At 40.5% G+C, this 21,911-nt stretch overlaps 1 protein-coding gene across 3 annotated transcripts in view; it reads left to right on the top strand.

Annotated features, from left to right (window-relative positions):
* The window catches only part of EPHA4 (EPH receptor A4), a 132,562-nt gene that overhangs the window by 98,652 nt on the left and 11,999 nt on the right, over positions 1–21,911 (top strand). For all 3 annotated transcript variants that reach the window (XM_057745165.1, XM_057745166.1, XM_057745167.1), the window contains exons 6-11: positions 6,532–6,656; positions 7,675–7,834; positions 9,001–9,112; positions 17,229–17,287; positions 19,084–19,197; positions 19,455–19,640. In XM_057745165.1, coding sequence (XP_057601148.1) covers positions 6,532–6,656; positions 7,675–7,834; positions 9,001–9,112; positions 17,229–17,287; positions 19,084–19,197; positions 19,455–19,640 — 756 coding nt within the window. The remainder of the gene's footprint in view (positions 1–6,531; positions 6,657–7,674; positions 7,835–9,000; positions 9,113–17,228; positions 17,288–19,083; positions 19,198–19,454; positions 19,641–21,911) is intronic.

A 21,911-nucleotide genomic window follows, 5' to 3' on the forward strand; every position in this document is an offset into this window, starting at 1 on the left:
AAGGTCCCCCAAACTCTTTTTAATTCAGTGCTTGTGATGCAGGACCCAAGAAGACAGCTTTATAGCCCACGAGTGAAGGACTGTAGTGACTCCTTCCTCCCTTTCTTTTCTCCATGTCTCTTTTTCTCTTCTCCATCCTATTTGGGTGTCACAAGGACCAAACTGCTGCAGTAAAATGACTTGTAGGTGTTTGATGGCAAGTCATTGAGGAAGTGAATAAAAGAAAATTGCAGCATTCACATCAGTGGGGAGGGGGAAGCACTGCTGAGCTTTGAACCAAAGAAGGTTAAATTTACCATTTTCCTAAAAGGAGCCGCTTCTGTTTGACATCAAAGCACCTTCTGTAATTCTTCATTGTGGGATGCACCACTGTTAGCAAGTCGTGATGGAGCCCCGAATCTATACTGTTTCTGTTTATCCAAAACACACACAGTGATAAAACCCACCTGTGCCTCCTGGATGTGCTGTGGTCTGCTCTCAAACCAAATGTAATCACAGGAACATAGCCAATGCAGATTCTACACAGAAAGCAGTCTCAGTTTCTCAGGGGTATGTGAAATTTTGAATAGAGAATTATTTGAGGGGGAGAGAATTTATCTTGACTTCCTAGTGGGAAGCTCAGATCATTCAACCTCAAGCTTCATTGAAAGTTTCCTTTTATCCTCTTGAGTTTGTGCTCCATCTTTAAAAAATGATATTTTCCTACCATTTTACTTGTTTCCAGTGGGTGCGTGGAAAGACAATCTGTTTCACGTGCTTAATTTTGCTGTGCCTACCCTGACTGCAGAGGGCGCTCTACTCTGTTACCCTGGCACTTCAACAATGATGTGCTTTCCGTGGGATTTCAAGGATATATGTGGTACTAAGGGCTGCCCCCGGTGGTGACCTTGCTTACTTACACTAGTGAGTCTTTAGCAATAACTCTGGCCTTGTCAAACTAGGGGGCTGCTTCAAGCTCTTTCTGGATTTAGGATTCTAACTTGAAGGGAATCTCAACACCATTCACTTCTGTAGTTCAGAAGTCTGGAAAACTGTTTGCATGTGCCCTCCAGATACAGAGGAGAAATACCAAACAGCTTGCCAACAGCCTCATCCAGCAAAAGAGCAGTTTCTCAAAATGCTGTCTGTAACAGGTGCAGTGAAAACAAGTTTTAATGTTAACTTGCTTTTGAATGACATTTTACAGCCTGTGTGTTCCACAAAAGTTCAGAAGCATCAAAAACCCCTTAGGAAACAGAGACTCTGTTTAAAATTAGCATTGTCACTTACTTCACTCCTGATTGTCAATATCTTAGTTAACCTAAATAGCAAAACCAAACCCACAAAAGGTCATCTGAAACAGGTGCAGATATAAAGTTGTTTTAGGGATGGCTTACTTCTGATACTTTATATTTAGACAACATTTTGCTGGCTACAAAGAGTTTTTTTAGGTCCATTTCAACATTTCGTTCACTTTTATTCATTCGACAGATTTATTGAGCACCAACTGTATGCCTGACAAGATCTTGAATAGTGGGCATATAGGGATAAGCCTTGTACCTATGGGGTGTACATTCAGCTTACATGCTTGTATCTGGAAGGAAGGGGTTTTACAAATAGGAGAACAGAGGCGAGGAAACTTGAGTAACTTGTCCAAGATGATAGCTGGTAAATTTCAACTCTGGGCTTTTATGCAAAATCCTTTATTTAAAAATTTAATGAATTTAATCATTGATTTTCCCACCAAATAAGTAAAATGAAGAATACTTCACGTGTATCAGGATGCTTTTTCATCTTCACCTCATTTCACATGTCCTTAGATGAGCCCTCTGCCCCCGCAGAACCGAGGTGCTAGTGATTTCCTGAACTTTCCAGTCACACGTGCAGCAGTGCAACTCTGATCAGCCATCCTCTCCCCTTTCTGTCTCTTTCTTGCCCCAACAAATCAATCTTGACCACACTTCCCCAACCTTACTCCAAATCCTCCATGGTTCCTTCTGTAATCTACAATGCACTCCTCCACATTCTGGCTTTTTATCCCAGTTACTGTCTATTTAGTCAAGTGTCCTTTAAGTTTTTAAACATAAATGCCTATTTAGCTCTACTTTAAGTTCCTCAACTAAGGCTTAAAGGACATTTGTAGAATGAGTGAATGATGATTGAATAGATGTGTCAGCATGATTTGTAAGTAAAAAGAAGAGGAAATGGAGGCCATGTTTTGGATTCAAAACTACTGAAATCCCCTTGAGAGTAATAGGAAAAGGTGGTCTCAGACACCTGCATCTCAGGACAGGAAAATGGACATTGAAAATTCTGCTCTGAAAATTTGATAGTTAAGGGCTTCAATGAATTCAATCACAAATCTTTCTTTAGAAACCACCCTTTAGGAGTTCTTGCCTTTGTGATTTTTGCATCCATCCATCATCATTCTCTAACCACAATACTGTCAACTACCATGACCGGCTCTTCTGGTTGTGTGTTATATCAAAATTCTAGCCATTAAAGGAAACCTGCTTATGTCCAGGGGCACAAAAATTTCCTTAAAGCAAACATCTCTTTTATGAAGGAAGTCTGTGGGTAGGGAGGAATGCCTTTCAGGCTAATGTGCCTTTTTCTTTTAAGGAGCATACTTACATCAACCCTCAGCTTCGTCCCAGCATCTTACTCTTCTGCAGGTGTGTTATGTGTCTGAAGACACGGTATAATGAGGAGGCCCCCACCTCTTCTCCCCATTGCTGTGATAAAACTTGGATAAGAAAGTTAGCAGGAACTGTTTCTTGAGTTCTGGGAAATGGATTCTCTGGATTGACACTAAAGAGTGTCTTTGCTGTAAGACTATTAAAAAATTCTCCATCTTTTTTTTTTTTTCATTTAGGAGGCTAAAGGATAAGATGGCACTTAATTGGATACCAAAGATTGTATTTAATTTAGCTTTGTTTGCCCATTTCCATCTTTGCCTTGTTCCACTGGTGCTCGTTAAGTTTGGGCTCAGTGGATGAGTCGGTAAGGAGGAAGAGCCAAGTCTCGATAAGGTTTGGGAATGTAAATTGGCGCACTGGGAGGCAAGCGGGACCTTTTTTCTGTTTGGTCTTTTTCTGTTGACCAAAACTCCCAGTATGATTAGAAGCCTTCTTTTGAAGTAAGGCATTGATTTGTCAAAGCTCCTATTAAACTATGTACTTGGGACAAGTGTTCAGTCTGTCATTTTATTAGTCTATTATCGCCTCTTCTAATTCTGTTAGCAAAGGGCTGAGCCCTGAGATATTGGGACTCAGGGTCCCAAACACTTCTAAATTGAGTAGGGTTTGGCCATGTTTACCAAAGTGTGGAAACATACCAGTGGTGGCATCAGAAATGATTTTAAGGAAGACACAGATGGAATGTTATGTAATACTGAATTGCCTTGTGTGAAAGTTAGTTCCTTTTTCAATTCTCTCTCACATCTGATTTCTCTAAGGTCAGAATCTCAAGTTGGTGTCAGGATTATCCTTAATGCTGTTCTAATACTGTCTAATCTCCTTTTTTGGCAAAGCATAGGGAGGCAAGAGCATTTACGTATTTTTTTTTCATTATATTAATTGCACTATTGTGACATATTTTTTAATGTATATATTATCTTTATTTTTATGGTTACCTGCCATTAATTGCAAGTGGTAACAGCAGTGGGATGTTTTCTTTCGAAAAATAAAGTATGTCGTTTTAAGAAAAATATTACTTAAATCGTAGTCCAAGTTACAGAGGATGTGGCAGCAATTGCATGGGTGGCATGAGAAGACTGGTGCATGAGAACCACTGGGGGAGGGAAACGATTGAGAAACGCCATTGCCAAATGCCTCCTCTAGGGAAGCAAGCCGCAGGCAGGCACATGAGCCTTGGTGATGGCTTCCAGATGTAGCGTTGGAGGCGGTATTGGAAGCAGGGTGGGAAAGGCGAGGAAAGAACCCTTGTGTGGCTTATGACATAGAGGACATCCAGGTTGCCTCTCTTCTCCAAAGTGGGCACTGTGGCAAAGCCCAGTTTTTCCCAAACTGGTGTTATTCTTGCCGGAGGAGTTAAGAAGCTCTTCTCCAGGGGGAGGAATAACTCCCCTGTATACTATAAGGTGCTTCCCTGCTTTAGGTCTGATTCTCAGTCTCACTTGGTCAGGGGTTGCTTTTGTCACTGTGGCCTGACAAAAATGCTCTTCTGAAAAACAGCTCTTCAGAAAGAATTCATACTTTTTATAAATTACAACGATTTACTCTCCTTTCCTCTTTAATCTCATTTTCCTCCATTTTTATAACAGCCGAGTCAGCATACACTCTCGGTTTATTTTCACATTTGTGCCTATGAATTTTCCAAGTAGGGCTGCGTTAGGAATATTCTGTTAGTTAACACGATGATATTGTTAACTGCCTGCCTGAGATTCTGTGAGCACTCCGGTGGAGCTGGTATTGCCTTTGAATGGGCGCAGGAACACTGCCGCTCCCACGCCCGAAATGGAGATCAGGCTCATTTCCCACATGCAGTAGTGTAGGGATAACCCAACCAGAGAGAAACGGTCTTAGTTAATCAGTGCACTCACTCCAAGGGCAGCCAGGCAGTTCTTCCCGGGGAAATCTGTTGATTATCAGAATCGGACCCAGAACATTTCTGAACGAAAGTTCATTTTATAACTTTATGACTTTTCCTCCCTCCTGCTTTCTTTCTAACGGCCTCGCCTTTCTATTTCATTTCCCAATTCTGAATATCAGAGTTGAAAGAGCCCCTTTTTATGAAGTAGATACTAAAGTGCTCTGTTAGGCCAATATATTTATTACCTGGAGTGAAATGGCTTTTCACAGCCAGGCAACCTTCCTAGCCTCCTTGCTGCCTCTATATTTAAGAAAGTCACTCCTTGCATTGCGCTGGACAATGGCTCTGTGTCAATCAGTTAAAAAAGAGAGAAAATAAGGGTGTGTGTGTGTGCGTGTGTGTGTGTGTGTGTGTTGGGGCAGGGGAGCCCTAATACAGCTAATGAGCACATTTCCGGTTTTCATTTTCTTCAGATGTTCAGTGGCTTCCATATGTCTGCTGCATGCAGCTCTGTTCACTGAGTTTGGCATCACTAACCTTGAGGTTGCCTTTGATGGAGGACATGTGTACTCACAGTATTGAAACTTCACTTGTGTTTACGCCTGAGATCCAATCTGGAATAGCTTTGGGGATGGGGGCGGGGAGGTGGGGAAGGAGAAGGAGAAATAGGGGAGAGAGAGAGAGTGTGTGTGTGTGTGTGTGTGTGTTGCCATCTCGAGGCACCCCTAACAGAGATGCCAGGCTGTCTGGTGGCTACCTCAGCAGGTGCTCTCTGTCCGATTGGCTTCGGCAGGAAGATTCCCTTGTGTGACATGTGACTTTGGTGTGTCTGTTTGCGTCCCTTGCCACCAGCATACCTGTCAAATACAGTCAGGCGGGTTTGCAGCTAGCCCCATTCCATTTTCAGATAATTTATTTTACTTTCTCTCTTTTTTTCCTCTGAGTTAGGATTCGGCAGTCATGTGTGTGTCGGGGAAGAGCAGGAGGGTGACCCAGTGCTACTTTGTTGTTCCTCCCATTTTGGGGCGTTTGTTTTCCTATATATTCACAATATGAGACTGAATAAAAATATGCATTCAATTGAGGAAGACCCGTAATCTCTGGTTCTACAGACCAGCTCTGTTAGATAAGATTACAGATACGTGAATGCTCCCTCTTCTTCCTGGAGAGGGCACATTTGTGCCGTCATGGGTCACCGCAGAGCTTGGTAACAGCTGGCTGGAGATGTGACCACCACAGTGGAGAAGAAAGGGTTAGGCAGCCTGAGTTGCTAAAAGTTTCTCCTCCTCACCCCTGATAATACATCTGGCGGAGGACGGCTTTTGTGTCTTTCTCCGTGGAAAGAAGAAGGTTTGCTACTCAGCAGGCAAAAGCCATATTTCAGCTCTTGTAAGATAGTTGCAAAATGCTGTGTGTGTCCAGAGAGACTATGGTGGCTTTATTTGTGTTCATTATTTGCATGGTTATGTTCAAATTGGAAACTCTTACAGTAATTAGGCAATGCTTTTATTTATGTCGGGAAGTGTGTCAATTGTTTGCCTTCCGGCATTCCCTACAGTACCCTTGGAAGAGTTGCAAAGTCTCTTGCTTGTGTAAAATTAAAGACCAGTAAGATGACACTCAATACTGTGGAAGTAGGATGGGATACAGTTTCTCTGAGCTTACGAGGAGATTTTTCCAAAACAAGCAGATAGCATTCTCTATACCTGCGTCATTTCAGAGGAATGGTTGCAGATGCCGTAGAGGTGGTACTGTTGGCCCGTGGACTTAACCACACTGTACTTCAGACACTGTCTCTCTAAGACAAACCATATCCAAAAAAACTGCTGGAAAGAACCACAAAATGGTATGTATGCCTTTGTACTGGGGAAGAGGAAAACGGGGATCTGGAGGGACACGAGACAATGCTGCACAGTTTTCTAAAATAGGATTATATTATTGACTGATGCCACCAGTTATTTTCCCTAAAGTAAGATATCTTTTTTTTTTCCCCAATAGCACCCTCATCCATTGCTTTGGTCCAAGCTAAAGAAGTTACAAGATACAGTGTTGCTCTGGCTTGGCTGGAACCAGACCGGCCCAATGGGGTGATCTTGGAGTATGAAGTCAAGTATTATGAGAAGGTATTACTTGAATAAGCAAGGTTCTTCCCCTCACCCCTCCTTCCTACCTTCCTTCCTCCCCTCCTTCCTTCCTTCCCTCCTTCTTTTCTTTTTCTCCGTAGTTTTTGGCCAGTTATAAATCCTGGGATACTAATAAATGTCAAAACCAAGTGCATTTTGCTACCCAATCAAATACAATTATGAATTTTATGTATTAAGTTGCCAATCTTAAAAAAGGGGAAAAATGCATTATGTTCTAACATAACAATATTTTTTTCCTTTATAGTCATGAAAAGCAAGAGAGCTAAGAAGGTCCTAATCTATAAACCTTCTATCAGGGAGACTCATAAAAGTTGAAATAATGATCTGTTTAAGTAGATCACTGCTATTCAGAAGCAAGGTGTGGATTTTGATGACTTTTAATAGAAAGTCAGGGAAAGAAAATTACATTCTTCAGCCTCTTAAAGTTATAGAAAGACATTATTTTTACAAATAATTTGTCTCTTAAAGGACAGAATTCTGAAGAGAGCTATTTGCATTCAAGGGTGTCTAGAAAATGAACAATTGTCTTCTCTTTCTTTTTAAAGAAAATCACTTATTGGATTCCTTATTAAAAGCGGAAAAAAAGACAGGATTTTTTTTTTTTCGTTGAAACCAGATTATAACATTTTTGACATTTTCTAGATGGAAAATAGAAAAAGAAAAGGGACCTTCTTACAGTAGTTATTTCTGTGAAATTGCTGGGTGTGGAGTGAGAAAAGCCACCAGCCATCATCTAATGCTCTTTTCAAAAAAGATTATAGGTGAAGATCTGGATATGGTCAGTGTCAATAGTGAATATACCTGAACTCCACATTTCTTTCAACGTCTAAATAACAATAGTACTTCTAACATTGAACTGAATATAGTGTTTAGAGTTTATCAATCTCCATTTACTTTCAACCTCTGAGTGGACTGGCTTGGCTGCTTTAATATTGTATTTGGAGTAAGTGGAGGATTTATTTGCCACCTTCCTTAATTTTATCCTCTCCTAATGTAGGATCAGAATGAACGAAGCTATCGGATTGTCAGGACGGCTGCCAGGAACACGGATATCAAAGGCCTGAACCCTCTGACTTCCTATGTTTTCCATGTCCGAGCCAGGACAGCAGCTGGCTATGGAGATTTCAGCGAGCCCCTGGAGGTCACAACCAACACAGGTAACGAGTTCTGAGATTCTCTGTACAATCTAGGGCAAATCCCATTATGGCAAAATCGAAGAAGCTGTACAAAATTTTTGGTTAGGCAAACATTTGTTACAAATGCTATTGCTTGGAATTAGATAGCCAGTGTCTATAACTTAGAACACCTCTTGCTGTTTAGAGAAGACTATTTTTCATAATAATATCTGATCTGTCTTTTCATATGATTGAGAAATGTCTGTTTTTCCCTTATGTTGAGCCTTCTATAAAGCATGAAAAATGGGATTGCCAAACTGACTAATAGATAGTTGCATAACCATCTTGCATTAAGCTAGGGAGTTTTCTCCCTGGGAAGATTAGAGAAGGCACTTTTTTTCTCTCTCTCCTATTTATTTCTAGGAATCTGTTCAAATGAAGTCAGATAATTTTTTTTAAAAGTTCCTCTAGACAACTACATCAATCTTGCATCATTGTGAGCTGGACCAACTGGATAATTGAATCAAAATGTTAATAGAGGGCATACCTATGAATAAGCAATTTACATAAGACATCTCCCCTTCATAATTAACAAACCAAAATTGAGCCTACTGGATAAGGAGCTAGTGGGGCAGAATTTTCTACATCAGAAAGCAATTTTATTCACAAATTATTAAATAAAATAAGAATAAAAAAAGAGAGAAAACACTCTAGAATTAGATCGGAAGGGGTTTGACATCCTTTAAGATTATCCTGGAAGGCCTGAAGGAGGAAGTGGCTTTTAAGATGGCCAATAATAGGCAGGTTTTTTTTATAGGTCGGGGGGGGGGGGGAAGGCAGGGGAGGGGATTATTCAAAACTTCTTGTCCTTTTGGAAATTTCCAGGTGTCTTTCTCACTAAGGAATTCATCAGATCCTTAAGTAAGAGTTTGGGCTGAGAGTAGAAAGGAAAAGAAGAAAAAGCAGTGAGTGGAAATGTTTACCGTAGGATTTAATAAGAGTCTTCCGGTTCTTCATACAATTATAAAAAGAATGTCTTTGTCTCGTTAAGGCTGTCTTAGGAAATGCTGTTGCTTGAATACTTAACAAAGAGCAGAATAGACTCGGAGCCTTTCAAATGGCTTCAGAGAGTTGAAACTTGTGACAGTCAGAAGTTCTAGCTCTTAGGACCTTGCCCAAGGTGATGCTTGTGTAACTGTCTTTGCCAGTGCCTTCCCGGATCATTGGAGACGGGGCCAACTCCACCGTCCTGCTGGTCTCCGTCTCGGGCAGCGTGGTGCTAGTGGTTATCCTCATTGCCGCTTTTGTCATCAGCAGGAGGTAAGCACTTAAGCCACTCACTGCCCCCGACCCCCTTCCCAGTTTTTATGAGGGAGTTTTTTGTCTCCTCCACACAAAGCTGAGGCTTTTGATTAGCATCATAAACATGGTATTTGCATCGTAAGCTCCCTCCTTTTTGCTTTGATCTCCCCGCACCGCTGCCAGAGCTGCTGGCTGGACCCTGGTGGCAGCCCTCACTGCTGTGAGTCCTGGAAAGTAAGAAAAGGTGAGCAGAAAGAACAAAGCAGAACCTGGGGATATCAAAATGATCCTTTTAAATATAAATCTTTTCATGTCATAGTAGAGGAAACTGATACTCAGAAAGGTGTAGTCCTTGTCCGGAGTCTCAGACTGCTTTAGTGGTAGATCTGTTACTGGACCCCCAGTAGCCATGCTTGGCTCTCAGACCACTGTCTGTTGCACTGTTTTTTTTTTCCGCCTCATCGCTTGATGTGCTCATGGATGTCACAACATTGCCGCTGGCTGTTTCCACTGGTCGAGGCAAACCACCATGATTTTCTCTCACTTCCTGAGACATTATAATTAGGGTGATGACCATATAGCTTAGTTTGCCTAGATGGTTTCAGTTGTCACGTGTATTTATTAATATCCTGTCTCTACGCTCACTCTCCACCATGTCCTGGTATATAGAGATCAACCGTGATCCCTCTCACACAGCACAGAACAACTCATTGTGTGTGGGCACCTATATTTGTCGTTGTGTTTGTTCTTTTTGGTGCAAAGTCTGTTTGATGAGAGCAGTGAATTTTGTCTTGAAGAAGTTAAATCCACCACAAACACTCATCCCTGTTGCTGTAATATACACATACAAACACACATCTAGACATGCCCTCTGCACCCTGTATAATAGTATACCTCAGACTTTGGAAACTTCAACTTGGCCTGAACAGAATCTGAATTCCCAGTTCTTTCCTTTCCTGGCTTTTGATTTTGGAAGTCAATCAGATGGACCTCTTTCTTATCTATTGCCATTAGATGTTATGCATGGGCACATGCCAGGCTCATAAACACATGGGAACTGCGTGCATTAATCTGTAGCCATCTGATAGCAGGGAGGATAGAGTGGGATGAGGAGTGTATAGAAATTACATCAGCTTTTGCTTTCATTATCACATATTTCTGCGTTTGAAATTTTTACAGTGTATATGAACAACTTTTGTCATTGGAAAATAACAATGATTAAAATTCTAAAAATTATTAGTTACCACCACCTCAAAACAATATTTGACTGCAGTCCAGCACCCCAGAATGCTCAGAACCATTTGAGAGGACACTTGTTTACAGAAAGTGGGTCTCATCTTGAGTCTCAACCAAGATGTTGGTTGGATGAATTCTCTAGTTGTAGTCTGGGTTTTCTTTAGAGTTACTTTTTTTGTTTTGTGCTTTGTATTTTAGCTTACCCTAAATACAGCAGTCAGACAAGAGTAATTAGAAATACATCACCTCATTATGTTTTTTTTTTTTCAAATGTTCTTTAACAAAAAGAGAAAGGAAAAACAGATGAAAATGTAGTACAGGAAGACAAGTTTATTAAAAGCTGTAGCTATAGAAAATAGCATCGCAAGCTTGATGACTTAATTTCCTTTCTGCTTTTATTGATCACTTTATTATTTAAGGCAGGATTGATCGGATTTCCAATTATGAGTGCCCACCTTAGAGAATTGAGCCTGTCAAGTTCCCCAGCCATGATTCCTGTCCCTTCTCCCCCATTAAAAAAAAAAATGTCACTTCCCAAGGCTGATAAACACTGCTTGGTGATTGGTCCTCAATGGATCACTTTTTAGAAAATGAAATGTCAACCCCTTGGCCTCCTATTGATTCTTCTTTAGTGTTGGACATAAAGCTGTCATGGAAAGGCTGCCTGGAGCCAGGTAGCTGACAGGCTTTGCCACAGCCCATGCACACTCAGCTGATTCTTCTCCGCGTGCAGGCTGTGTGCTCTGTCATCATGGACTGCAGATGTTTAAATGGGACAAGAACAGGTGAGGAGAGAGGAGACAGGTAGTGCAGACAAAACTCTGGTCCTTGCTTTTAGTGAGAGTAGAAATGAAAGATGGTAAATGGTACCCCTAAAATCATCTCGCCACGCTGCAGCCAGCCATCTGGGAAAGCAGCAGATGAAACATCCTAGCCTGGAAAATGACGGGGCTGCTTCTTTCCTCTTAGAGCCACGGATAGTTGACAGCAAATTGGATGCGAGGGATGGACCCTTTATTGGGTGATTCCCCACACTGCTGATGACATGGGAGATTTTTTTAAGAGGTAGATGGGCAGAGATGCACACAGTGAGAAAAGTTTCAGTCCTTCCACTTACCTCAAAGTAAAATCTGTTTGGCACTAAATTTTCATTTAAGAAAGAGGAACCAACCCCAGGCCCACAGCTAGTATCTTGCTAGTTTTTATTTTATTTTATTTTTTATAGCAGTTGTTTCCTTTATTTCATTATATTTAATGAAATATTTGCTTTATACAGAGACGCCTGAGCTTTAGGCAAACCAGAGTAATCTCTAATTTTTCCAATGAGAAGATCCACTTTTTCTTTTGACCAACTTGGGAGTGTAAACATTTTGGGATCTCAGTGAAAGCATCATACTTCTAATTTTATAAATTTTATTTATATATTTAAAATGATATATGGAATACATTGACTTAGATATAGTGTATGTTTTTACCATCCACATTATGTTGAGGAAATTAACTTACATTTTTTATAGGCATCTTTGATCAGTGTCTTCCTGTGTCACTTATCACATAAGTTATAATTTGAGGATTCTGTCAGCTTTTCAGAGCATGTAATTGTACCTGCCATCTGGGTTGTTTAAGGTGCAGTATTTCTTGTATTTATGTGATGTTGTCCCTAGAAATCTTATCCTAAACTGCATATGCACATTCTGTTAGCAATGTGGCCCCATTTCCTTATACTCCTGTAGTTATACATTTGTAATCGCCACATTATAACCACTTTATTGCTTTTATTTTTATTTTTTAAGAACTTTTATTGAGATACAGTTAACATACAATAAACTGCATATATTTAGAGTGTACAACTTGGTATCCCAATCTCCCAATTCATCCCCCCCCAAACCATCCGCGCTTTCTGCACTTGGTGTCCATATGTTTGTTCTCTACATCTGTGTCTCTCTTTCTGCCTTGCAAACCAGTTGATCTGTACCATTTTTCTATATTCCACATATATGTGTTAATATACGATATTTGTCTTTCTCTTTTTGACTCACTTCACTCAGTATGACAGTCTCTAGGTCCATCCACTTTATTGCTTTTAAAAGTGATTTTTGACTGTTAACAATGACGTCATAAAATTCAATGATAAGGTCATAACCTCAAGACTAATGATCCTAGTAATGAACTGTGTTAAATTCCTCTGACAACTACTTCCCCTTTTATATTAATGATTTCATCAGTTTACCTCCAGAAGCATCCTAAATAGTATTAATTCAGGTTGCTTTAGGCTCTTATGTTTTCCCCAAATAGTATTTTATTGTTCAGTATGTATGAGAAACACTTTTAAGAAAGGACTAGAATGCAAGATGAGTGCCTCTTTTCTAAAGGACAGTATGATCAGAGACAAGTATTGCCTAATAACCAGGGGGCTTTTACACTGACCTTCTGATGACTGCTGGCTGGGTTTCCATTTATGATAGGGTCATAAAGTACCCCTTTTACCTGAATTTAACAAAAATAAGTGAATTGATTTTTAAGAAAAAAATGAAATGGCTACGCAAAATTTGTGGAAGAGGTACACATATGGCTCAGGTGAGGAAACTATTGGCATCTTGTATTTTAGTAACTTGAGGCCTGGAGAAGTGGTTAAACAATTAACTACACAAGGTCACACAGCTAGTTAGCTGCCTGATCAGGACAGAAGTCCATCTCTCCTGACTTCCGATATTGGCCTGCGTAGATTGTTTTACTGAAAACATTGACCTACATCAGAAGTTAACGTTGACAGTTGTAGCAAACCAGAGCTTCAGGAGTCTCCTCCGTGATGTTGCTACCATTTGTGATCTGTGATCTGATGTGCAATCTAACACACGCTCTTAAGTCAGACTTTGCAAGTTGGTTTTGTCTTCTCCTGAAGGTTACGATTTCCCATTTTGGAGCTGAAATTGTTTCCGTAATGCAAAAAGGGTTACCATTCACTCTCTGTCTATCTTCCCTGGTGTCCTAATTGGAATATTATGATCACATAAGAATGAATACACTTAAATGTTACCCTAAATTGGCTCTGATGAAGTCATGTAAATTCCTACAATTAAGGGGCAGATGGTACTGCGGGAACATTTCTGAACAACTTGTGTGCAATCGCACGGTTCAGTTCCACCCATTTCAAAATGTTGCTCATGAAGAGTATTTAGCCATCATTCGGTGCAGGAACAATGACAGCTTAAGGAAGGAGAAAAAGAAGGATGGCTTCGATGAATCTTCATAGGTGATGCCATTAAACACTGGAAAGGGTCCTCCTGGAGCCATGCTAGTTATTACATTGCTTTATCTTCTTTAATCTGAACTTTAGCTGAATAAATTACTTACCTTGTGCTAATTAGTTTTGGAGTAGTGAACCCCATCAATCAAATCCATCAACTTGATCAGGGAAGTCAGTATTTTAATAAAAGTGGGGTGTATCTGGGCCCCTGCTGTGTTTCCCTCCACTGTTTTGTTAGTTTTATTAGGTAGTCAGGGTGCCAGGCATACCACATTGGTGGCGAGGGCAGGGCCGGGGTCTCATGCTGTTCCTGGACAATGTCTCTTAATACCCTGATTCCGCCTAAGGAGACAGGCTTAGTCACAGGCTTTCAAAGTTTCACCTGCAGAGGAAGTCCTTTAACTCCTTAGTTGAAAGGTTCCATGTTTCCTTCTGGAGTATTCACTCACAAACCACTCCCCTCCTTCCCCCCCCCCCCCTTTTTTTTTAATCAGCTTGCCCACATCTCAATAATTAGAAAATCTTCCACAAAGGTTTCCTTCTGTCATTCAGGCGATCTGCCTCGGATGTCACTTTAGCACTTTTTTAGGTGGTGTGGTTTTCTCCGGACTGGCTGACCCAATGATAAGCTTCAATGGGCTTTCTTTCTCTGGACAATAAGGGACACGTTGTCCCACCCTGAGCCAAAGGAGAAAGGGTCATCAGGTGACAAAGGTAGAGCAGGACTCAGGTTTTTTAGTTTTCAAGGTATTATTAAGTAGCTAATAGGCTACAATTAGCCTTTGAACAGTAATCCTGTGTTTCCTTGTCAGCATTGCCCGTACCCGGTCTTCTCCTCCAAGTAACGCTCCTAGTAAAGTTTCTTTAAAAATACACCTTCTCCTCTAATTTACTTCCTCCTATGTTTAGAAGTCTGAGGAAGGGATGAGCGGGTCAGCCATGTAATTAATGATTCTGGCCATTTTGTGTTTCCTCTGGCTTTGCTCAGATTTAATGAATGTGTTGATGGAAAACAGCACTCTTAGGCTTCTTAGGCTGCTTTCTTCTAGTATCTACCAGGATTTTTGACAAACTCACTGACAATTTAAAGTTGGGACAAAAGCTTCCCTTCTGGATGCATTTTTTTTTCCTCTTTAAAGGAAAGAAATTCAAATCAGTATTGGAGATCTAAAGTGGTTTAAAAGATATACTTGTAATTTTAGATAATGCTTTTAGGAGCTCTGATAAGATACAATCTCCCAGGCTGGCAGGGCCCTATCACACTCTCGGGACCTAGCCCGTGTTTCCCTGACAAAATGCTGTTTTCATAGTCCCTGACCTAACACTCTTAAATTTCCTTTAAAAGAAGAAGGGAGGGGGAGATTTGGAGGGGACTACATCTTTCATACAAATGTTTGGTTTCAGGATGTTTAAACCTGTTCAGCTTCTTTGATGAAGCAATGGATTTTGAGAGCAAGTAGAATCCGATTTAAGTGGATTTACTGATATACAATGTGCTATTACTTATAATTATCTCTCACCAGATATCATCATATAACTTCATCTCCACTGTGAGAGGCATGTGGCATAGTGAGCTGGACAGGGCAGACACACTCCTCCTGTATTTGCTAGGAGGGTCATGGATGAATGACTTGCCCCCCTGCCTCCATGTCCTCATCTGTACAATGGGACCGAACATGTGTCTGTCTGCCTGATTGCTTTCATAGGGTTGTTGAGAAGTTGCAATGAAATATTAGACATGAGGGCTCTTTTAAAAGTTAAATGCAAAGTGAAACTGCAAGCTGTTATTTGGAACTGAATGACATGCATTTCGAAGTGAACTCTAGTAACTGAGGTCTCTGTTTACTGAGCTGGTTCCTGCTTTGCAGACAGTTAGGGGAGGAGATAATATATGTGATGAGAGCACTTTGAAAAGTTAAATGCAGTGTAAAAATGCAAGGTATTATTATTTGCAAGGGAATTATACACACGGAGGAACATCTGTAGGCTCTGAGGGTCTGATTGCAGAGCTGGTTCCTGCATTGCTAACAATTAGGAGAGGAATGTGGGTGAGGAGCTGGGCCATGTGACTGTGACTGGGCTGCTCTCTGGTGCCACTGCGTGGCCCCCACTCTTTTCCATGAGCATCCCGCCCTTCTCCACTTGTTCAAAGTACAGGGGTTCAGGTTATCAGATTCAGACAGGACCACACTGCTGCCACCTTATGTGGCCACTGGGGAATCTTTTGTCATCACAGAGCCTGTTTTCTCATATGTAAGAGTTTTGACTTACCTCATCGTTGAAGGTCTAAGTAAATTACAAAATGATTATAAACTTCAATGTGAACTTGAGATTTTTGACAGAAACATAAATGTACATATTTTATCCATTAATACGGTCTCATCTTCCAACCTTAGAGAGCTCTAATATCAATTGAGTCGATTTTCCAATTTATTTAATATACATACACATAGACATACATATATATGTGTATATGTTTCATGTAACAAGATTACTGATTCAAGATTTATATATATTCAAGGTTTCTTTTTCCCAAGACTTTTTTTAAATTAATTAATTAATTAATTTTATTTTATTGGCTGTGTTGGGTCTTTTTTGCTGTGTGTGGGCTTTCTTTTTAGTTGTGGTGAGCGGGGCTACTCTTCGTTTTGGTGCACAGGCTCCTCATTGCAGTGGCTTCTCTTGTTGCGGAGCACGGGCTCTAGGCGCATGGGCTTCAGTAGTTGCAGCACATGGGCTCAATAGTTGTGGCTCATGGGCTCTAAAGCGCAGACTCAATAGTTGTGGCGCACGGGCCTAGCTGCTCCGTGGCATGTGGGATCCTCCTGGAGCAGGGATCAAACCCGCGTCCCCTGCATTGGCAGGCGGATTCTCAACCAGTGCGCCACCTACGAAGCCCTTTCCCAAGACTTTTTATAACCAAGCCAGATCTCACTCCTGTGGGACATTGAAAGCAGAATGCCAACTCTAGGACCATACATCATTTTTTGGAAAAAAGAATTAGGCTACAAATGGAAACTTATTTTTACTCTTGCAAGTTTTCTGAAAACTCTTAAGGAATGTAATCCAGCATGAAGCAAATATTTACCTTTTAAATTGTTGTTAGTAATTTAGGAATTTGTATTCAGCAGTTGAAGCCAATAACCACAAGACTATTGCTATAAGAATATCAGATACTACAATAATGTGTTTTTGTGGTAGCGGTTATTGTGGTGAAAGCAACAGGGCTTACTATTACTTATCACATACTGACCATTATTGCCTTTGATGTATGCAGAATTCACCTAGGGAAACTTATTTTAGTTCAGAATATATATGTGGGGAAGTTAGCCAGTAAACATAATCTATCTTCAATACAATCAATTTCTCCTGGGGGATTTAAAATTATAATTATATTATAAAATATTTGCTTTATCACCTTGGTTTAATATTGTGGTTAAGAGCAGAGACTCTGGACTCTGCTTGTGCTTGAAACCATTATTTACTACCAAGTCGACAAGGTATTCACCGTATTATTTCACCTCCCATAAACCTCAGTTTTCTCATCTGTGAAATGTGCATGATATATCTGCCTGACATATTATGGTAGCAAAGAACTTGTGGTTTACAGCTTTTGAAAATATTGGTTGTTTTTTTTTAATATTTTAATAGACGGAGTAAATACAGTAAAGCAAAACAAGAAGCAGATGAAGAGAAACATTTGAACCAAGGTACAGAAAATTGGATTAGATTAAAAATAATTTTATTTTTAGAGCATGTCTCGTTTTCAGTTTAGAAATGTCTAAACAATATTTATGTGGCTATTAATATGATATTCCTTTCATGAAATTATCCAAATAATGTACTTCAGGGTTTCAAACTGAAATAGGTGATTGGTATTTGTTTAAAGTGAAATTAAAGATGGATGTTGGGGAATTTCCTTAGATGCTTCTTTTTCCTTATTTTATCCTCCACTCTGAAAAATTATTGGTCTAGCTGGCTCATTTTCGTAGCTGGGTGGTAAGATTTAACAGGTAACAATTTTTTCTCATATTATTATAAAATTTTGGAGATGAATAGAATAAGGAATTGAACACCACAGAATATGTGCTGTGGAATTCAAGACTATCAATATTTCTTTAGTGAATTTTAGGTGTTTTTGATGCTCCAAGTGGAGTCAAAGACTAATTTCGAAGCATCAGCTCTGAATGACTTGAGCAAGATAGAGACTCTGAAATGGACAGTGGTTGGTGTCTCTCCAGGAGTATTGTCCACTAGAACTTTCTGAGGTGATGGCAGTGGTCTTTATCTGCACCATCCAATGCATTAGTCACTGGCCACAAGCACTGTTGAATACTTGAGAAGTAGCTAGTGTGAATGAGGAAGCGAATTTTAAATTTTATTTAATTTTCACTAATTTACATTTAAATAACACCAAGTGGTTAATAACTACCCTATTGGCACAGGGAGGCAGAAGGGCAGGAAGAATAATCCTGAGAAAGATTTTCTTGGCTAGAGCATATAAAGTGATGAAGGGTCATGGAATGTCTGATAATTTTCCAATTGTTCATCTTGTTTCCTTTCTAAAAACCACACTTTCTCATTTGTATGTGGTATATATTTTTAAAAACAAACATGTATTTTTTTGAGGTGAGGACAAAACTGACAGTCTTGGAAAATCAAAGGGGTGTGGGCCAACCAGTATCCTACACCTCTCAGCACCCCAAAGCCCCAGGAGCTCCAGCAGGGAGAGGCGAGGTGTGAATGCTAGTGGAAAGTTCCCAGTAATTTCTAATGCATCTTGTTCCAGACATATCTGGCTGTCTCAGAGCTCACATTCTGAATTCAGTTTACAAGTGACTGGGGTGTGGCTGAATTACCCTTCCTGGTATTTAAGCCATTCACAATCTGGCTACACTGTTTTCTTCAGCAGAAGATTCCAGGTGAAATTCGATGTCTTTACTTACAGCACCTTCTGTCCAAAACAGAATAAAAGTGGAACTCCAATACAGAGTTTGTATTTTCAAATCAACTAGCAGATATTACCCGTCTTGTCCGTTTAAGCTAGGGTTAATCTTAGTTTGTGCCTTGTTGTGAGCTGTTGGTCCAGTTATGGGGCAAAAAGGTGATACCTTGTAACACGGTCATTTGAGAAAGTTTCTGTTGTCTTCTGTTATCAGTGGGAAACTGATTGGGACAGCAATATGTAGCTAATACATTCCAAATTTCCTTATAGAGACTCTCTTTTCCTTCACGGGATAGGTTGTTTTTAAAATTTCATTCTTGAAGTGTGAAGACATTCCAGGAACTCAGTAGAGCTACAGCCTCTTAAATAGCTAACAATTCTTGTTTAGCCACTAGTGAAACCCAGAGCAAGAATTGATATATTTTCTTGTGTCTACACTAAGTATTTCTCTCACGCTAAGAAAACTTTTTCTGTGTAGAATATTTTCAGACCCAGAAAACTTCAGTTCATTAATGGTTCCTGACAAGTGTTCCTGCAACCTTTTGCATGTTTATTACTCAGGTGTTAGAACTTATGTGGATCCCTTCACGTACGAAGATCCCAACCAAGCAGTTCGGGAATTTGCCAAAGAAATCGACGCATCCTGCATTAAGATTGAAAAAGTCATAGGAGTTGGTAAGTGTCTGTGTCTATAAGCCTATTTTCTTTGTAGATATTAAATATACGTATGTGGATTATACAAACCCATAAGAATGTGTTGTATGTGCCTGTATATGTAAATATCTGTGTACCTGAAATTTCCTTGATCTACATAAAACACCAGCACAGTGCCTAGTGTTTAATAGACACTCAACAAATGTTAGCTATTAGCTGTTATTCTTTCTCCTCAAATGTGTTTCTAGTTAAGAGTCCAGTCTTTTTCTCTCCCAAAGGTGAATTTGGTGAAGTCTGCAGTGGGCGTCTCAAAGTGCCTGGCAAAAGAGAAATCTACGTGGCTATCAAGACACTGAAAGCTGGTTATACAGACAAGCAGAGGAGGGACTTCCTGAGTGAGGCCAGCATCATGGGACAGTTTGACCACCCGAATATCATTCACTTGGAAGGCGTCGTCACCAAATGTACGTGGGTCATTCCCTTTACGAAGCCAAGTTAGAAGTTACTGGCAAATTAAACACACATTTTCTTTCCAGGGAAATGACAGATGGAGCAGACCCACTGATTGCTAATAGGAGAAAATCAGTGCAGGACAAGTCATTAATCTTGTAGTCAGTTCTAAATGGGTGTACGGTGTAGGCTGATACCCTGTTTCCAAGGCAGCTTGTGTGAGATTTTAGCGAAATTAATATTGCAGATTTTTGGTATGCCTCGCCGTCTTTCAAATCTTTGCTAGACCAAACTGATTGTCACAGGGTAGGTGCAAGCAGATGGTAAGCAAAATAAATTTTAAGTACTTTTCATATAAAACACAACCAAACCGTGCCACACCTTATACTCAGAGCTTCGGTTCCAGATGCAGGGAGTGCATCTTGGGAATCTATTTTATTGGGGGATTTGCTTGTCTGCTCTGCCTGATTTATGGCAGTTGCAGTTCAGCACCTATTTCCAGTAACACCTGGTTGAACCTTCCTTTTTTAGTCCATTAGCATTCACTGAGCCCATGAACCACGCTTCAGTTAAAATACGACACAGCTCAACAGATGCATTTTGCAAAGCAAACCCTAAATACATCTGTAAGGCTGGCTAAGACCAACTTATAAAGCACCACGTGGATAGGGCAGCTGAAATGGTTACTATTGAAGGTGGCTCAGTTCCAGAAGCCTTAGTACCTACTACAGTTACTACAAGGCAAGGATCTTGTAAGCCTGGGGTTATGTCTCCAGGATGGCCAAGTGCCATCTAATTTAATTCCAAGTGCCTGGAAAGAGCGTCCTCCAGCAGCGGGTGCAGAGTGGCTGCTGCAGTGGGTGAAGTGAGGGTGAAGTTTAAAGAGTAAATGTTGGGCATTAGGTCTGGGGCAAAGAGGGCAGTAAGACATAAGGGTACACAGTCTCTAGGCAGGGAAAATGAGGAATTTACTAAAAAGTGAGAGCAGGTATACACTACTTTAGAGGTCCTCAAATTTAAACGTACATCAGAATTCTGGAAAACTCATTAAGACACTTTCTTGGACCTCATCCTCAGAGGTTTGATTTAGTGGGTTGGGGCCTGTGAGTTCACATTTCCAAAGAACTCAAGGTCAATCAGGCTGTAGTTCCCGGAACCACAGTTTGAGCACCTTTGGCCTAGTGACCAAAGATTTGCACATCACCTACTGCTGGTAAATTACAAGACCTTGACCAGTTGCTCAAGCTCTCAGTTTCCTTATCTATAAAATAGAGATAAAAATAGAACTTACCTTACGAGGTTATTTTGAATGAAATATTTAGCATGTTTGGCACAATGTTTTTTTAGCAAATTAAAAAAAACCAAGTGTTAACTGGCATTATTATGTCTTAAGAAGTACATCTTTCCCCATCTTTGGAATCCTTCAAAAAAGGAACCTTGGTGCTAAGGGTATATAATTTTCCACATAAGATGAAGGCTATAATTAGCATAGAATAGCTCTATTTGCTTTTTAAGATTAGTTTTACCGACAGGATATTTTTTCTATTGCCTGTGGCCTTTGCGGCTGCCCAGAGCCCTTCACTACTTTAATTAAAAGATAACATTCCCTTTAAATACTTCTGCAGGTCCATTTTCTCAAAAGGAGGCTCTGTTCAGCTTGGGGGTGTTTTTCCTGGGGCAGACAGTGATGTTTGTAGCACCTCTGCAGAAGAGAGAAGAAACAGGGGATCTTTGTGTTAAAGTCCCACCGCGCCTCTAAAACCCATCGCTATTACAGCTGTAACTGTTATAAACGACTGGATGCATTTGCATAATGCAGTCGTCACTGAATTAAAATGATTTAAAATTTCCACCAGAGGAGCCACCCCCTTCCCCCACCTTTCCCCTCCCTACTGCATCCTGGCCTGTTTTGGGGAAAAATCTGCCTCCACCCAGGAGCCCAACCTGGACCCACTGTATAAGCCCCTCTGTGCTGATGGAGTCATTCATCTTCGTTTCTCTTGTAGAGCTCATAAAGATTCTGACACATGGATACTTTTAATAAACAGGAAAAGGGACGTAGAGAAATTGTGAAGATGGTGCCAACAGTCCGCCTAGGGAGGTGTGAGGGTGAAAAGGTGGCATGGAGAGTGTGAATCATGACCAGACTTCCTTGAGTAACTTTGTAAATGGACAGGGAGGCTATAAATTCTCGCCACTACCCGCCCCCCGCCCCCCCCATCTTCGGCTGTCTTCCCCACATTTCCAGAGGGATCTGGTGAAACAGAAGTAGGTGTTAACGTACC

Source organism: Hippopotamus amphibius, chromosome 8 (assembly GCF_030028045.1).
Source record: "Hippopotamus amphibius kiboko isolate mHipAmp2 chromosome 8, mHipAmp2.hap2, whole genome shotgun sequence".
Lineage (NCBI taxonomy): Eukaryota > Metazoa > Chordata > Mammalia > Artiodactyla > Hippopotamidae > Hippopotamus > Hippopotamus amphibius.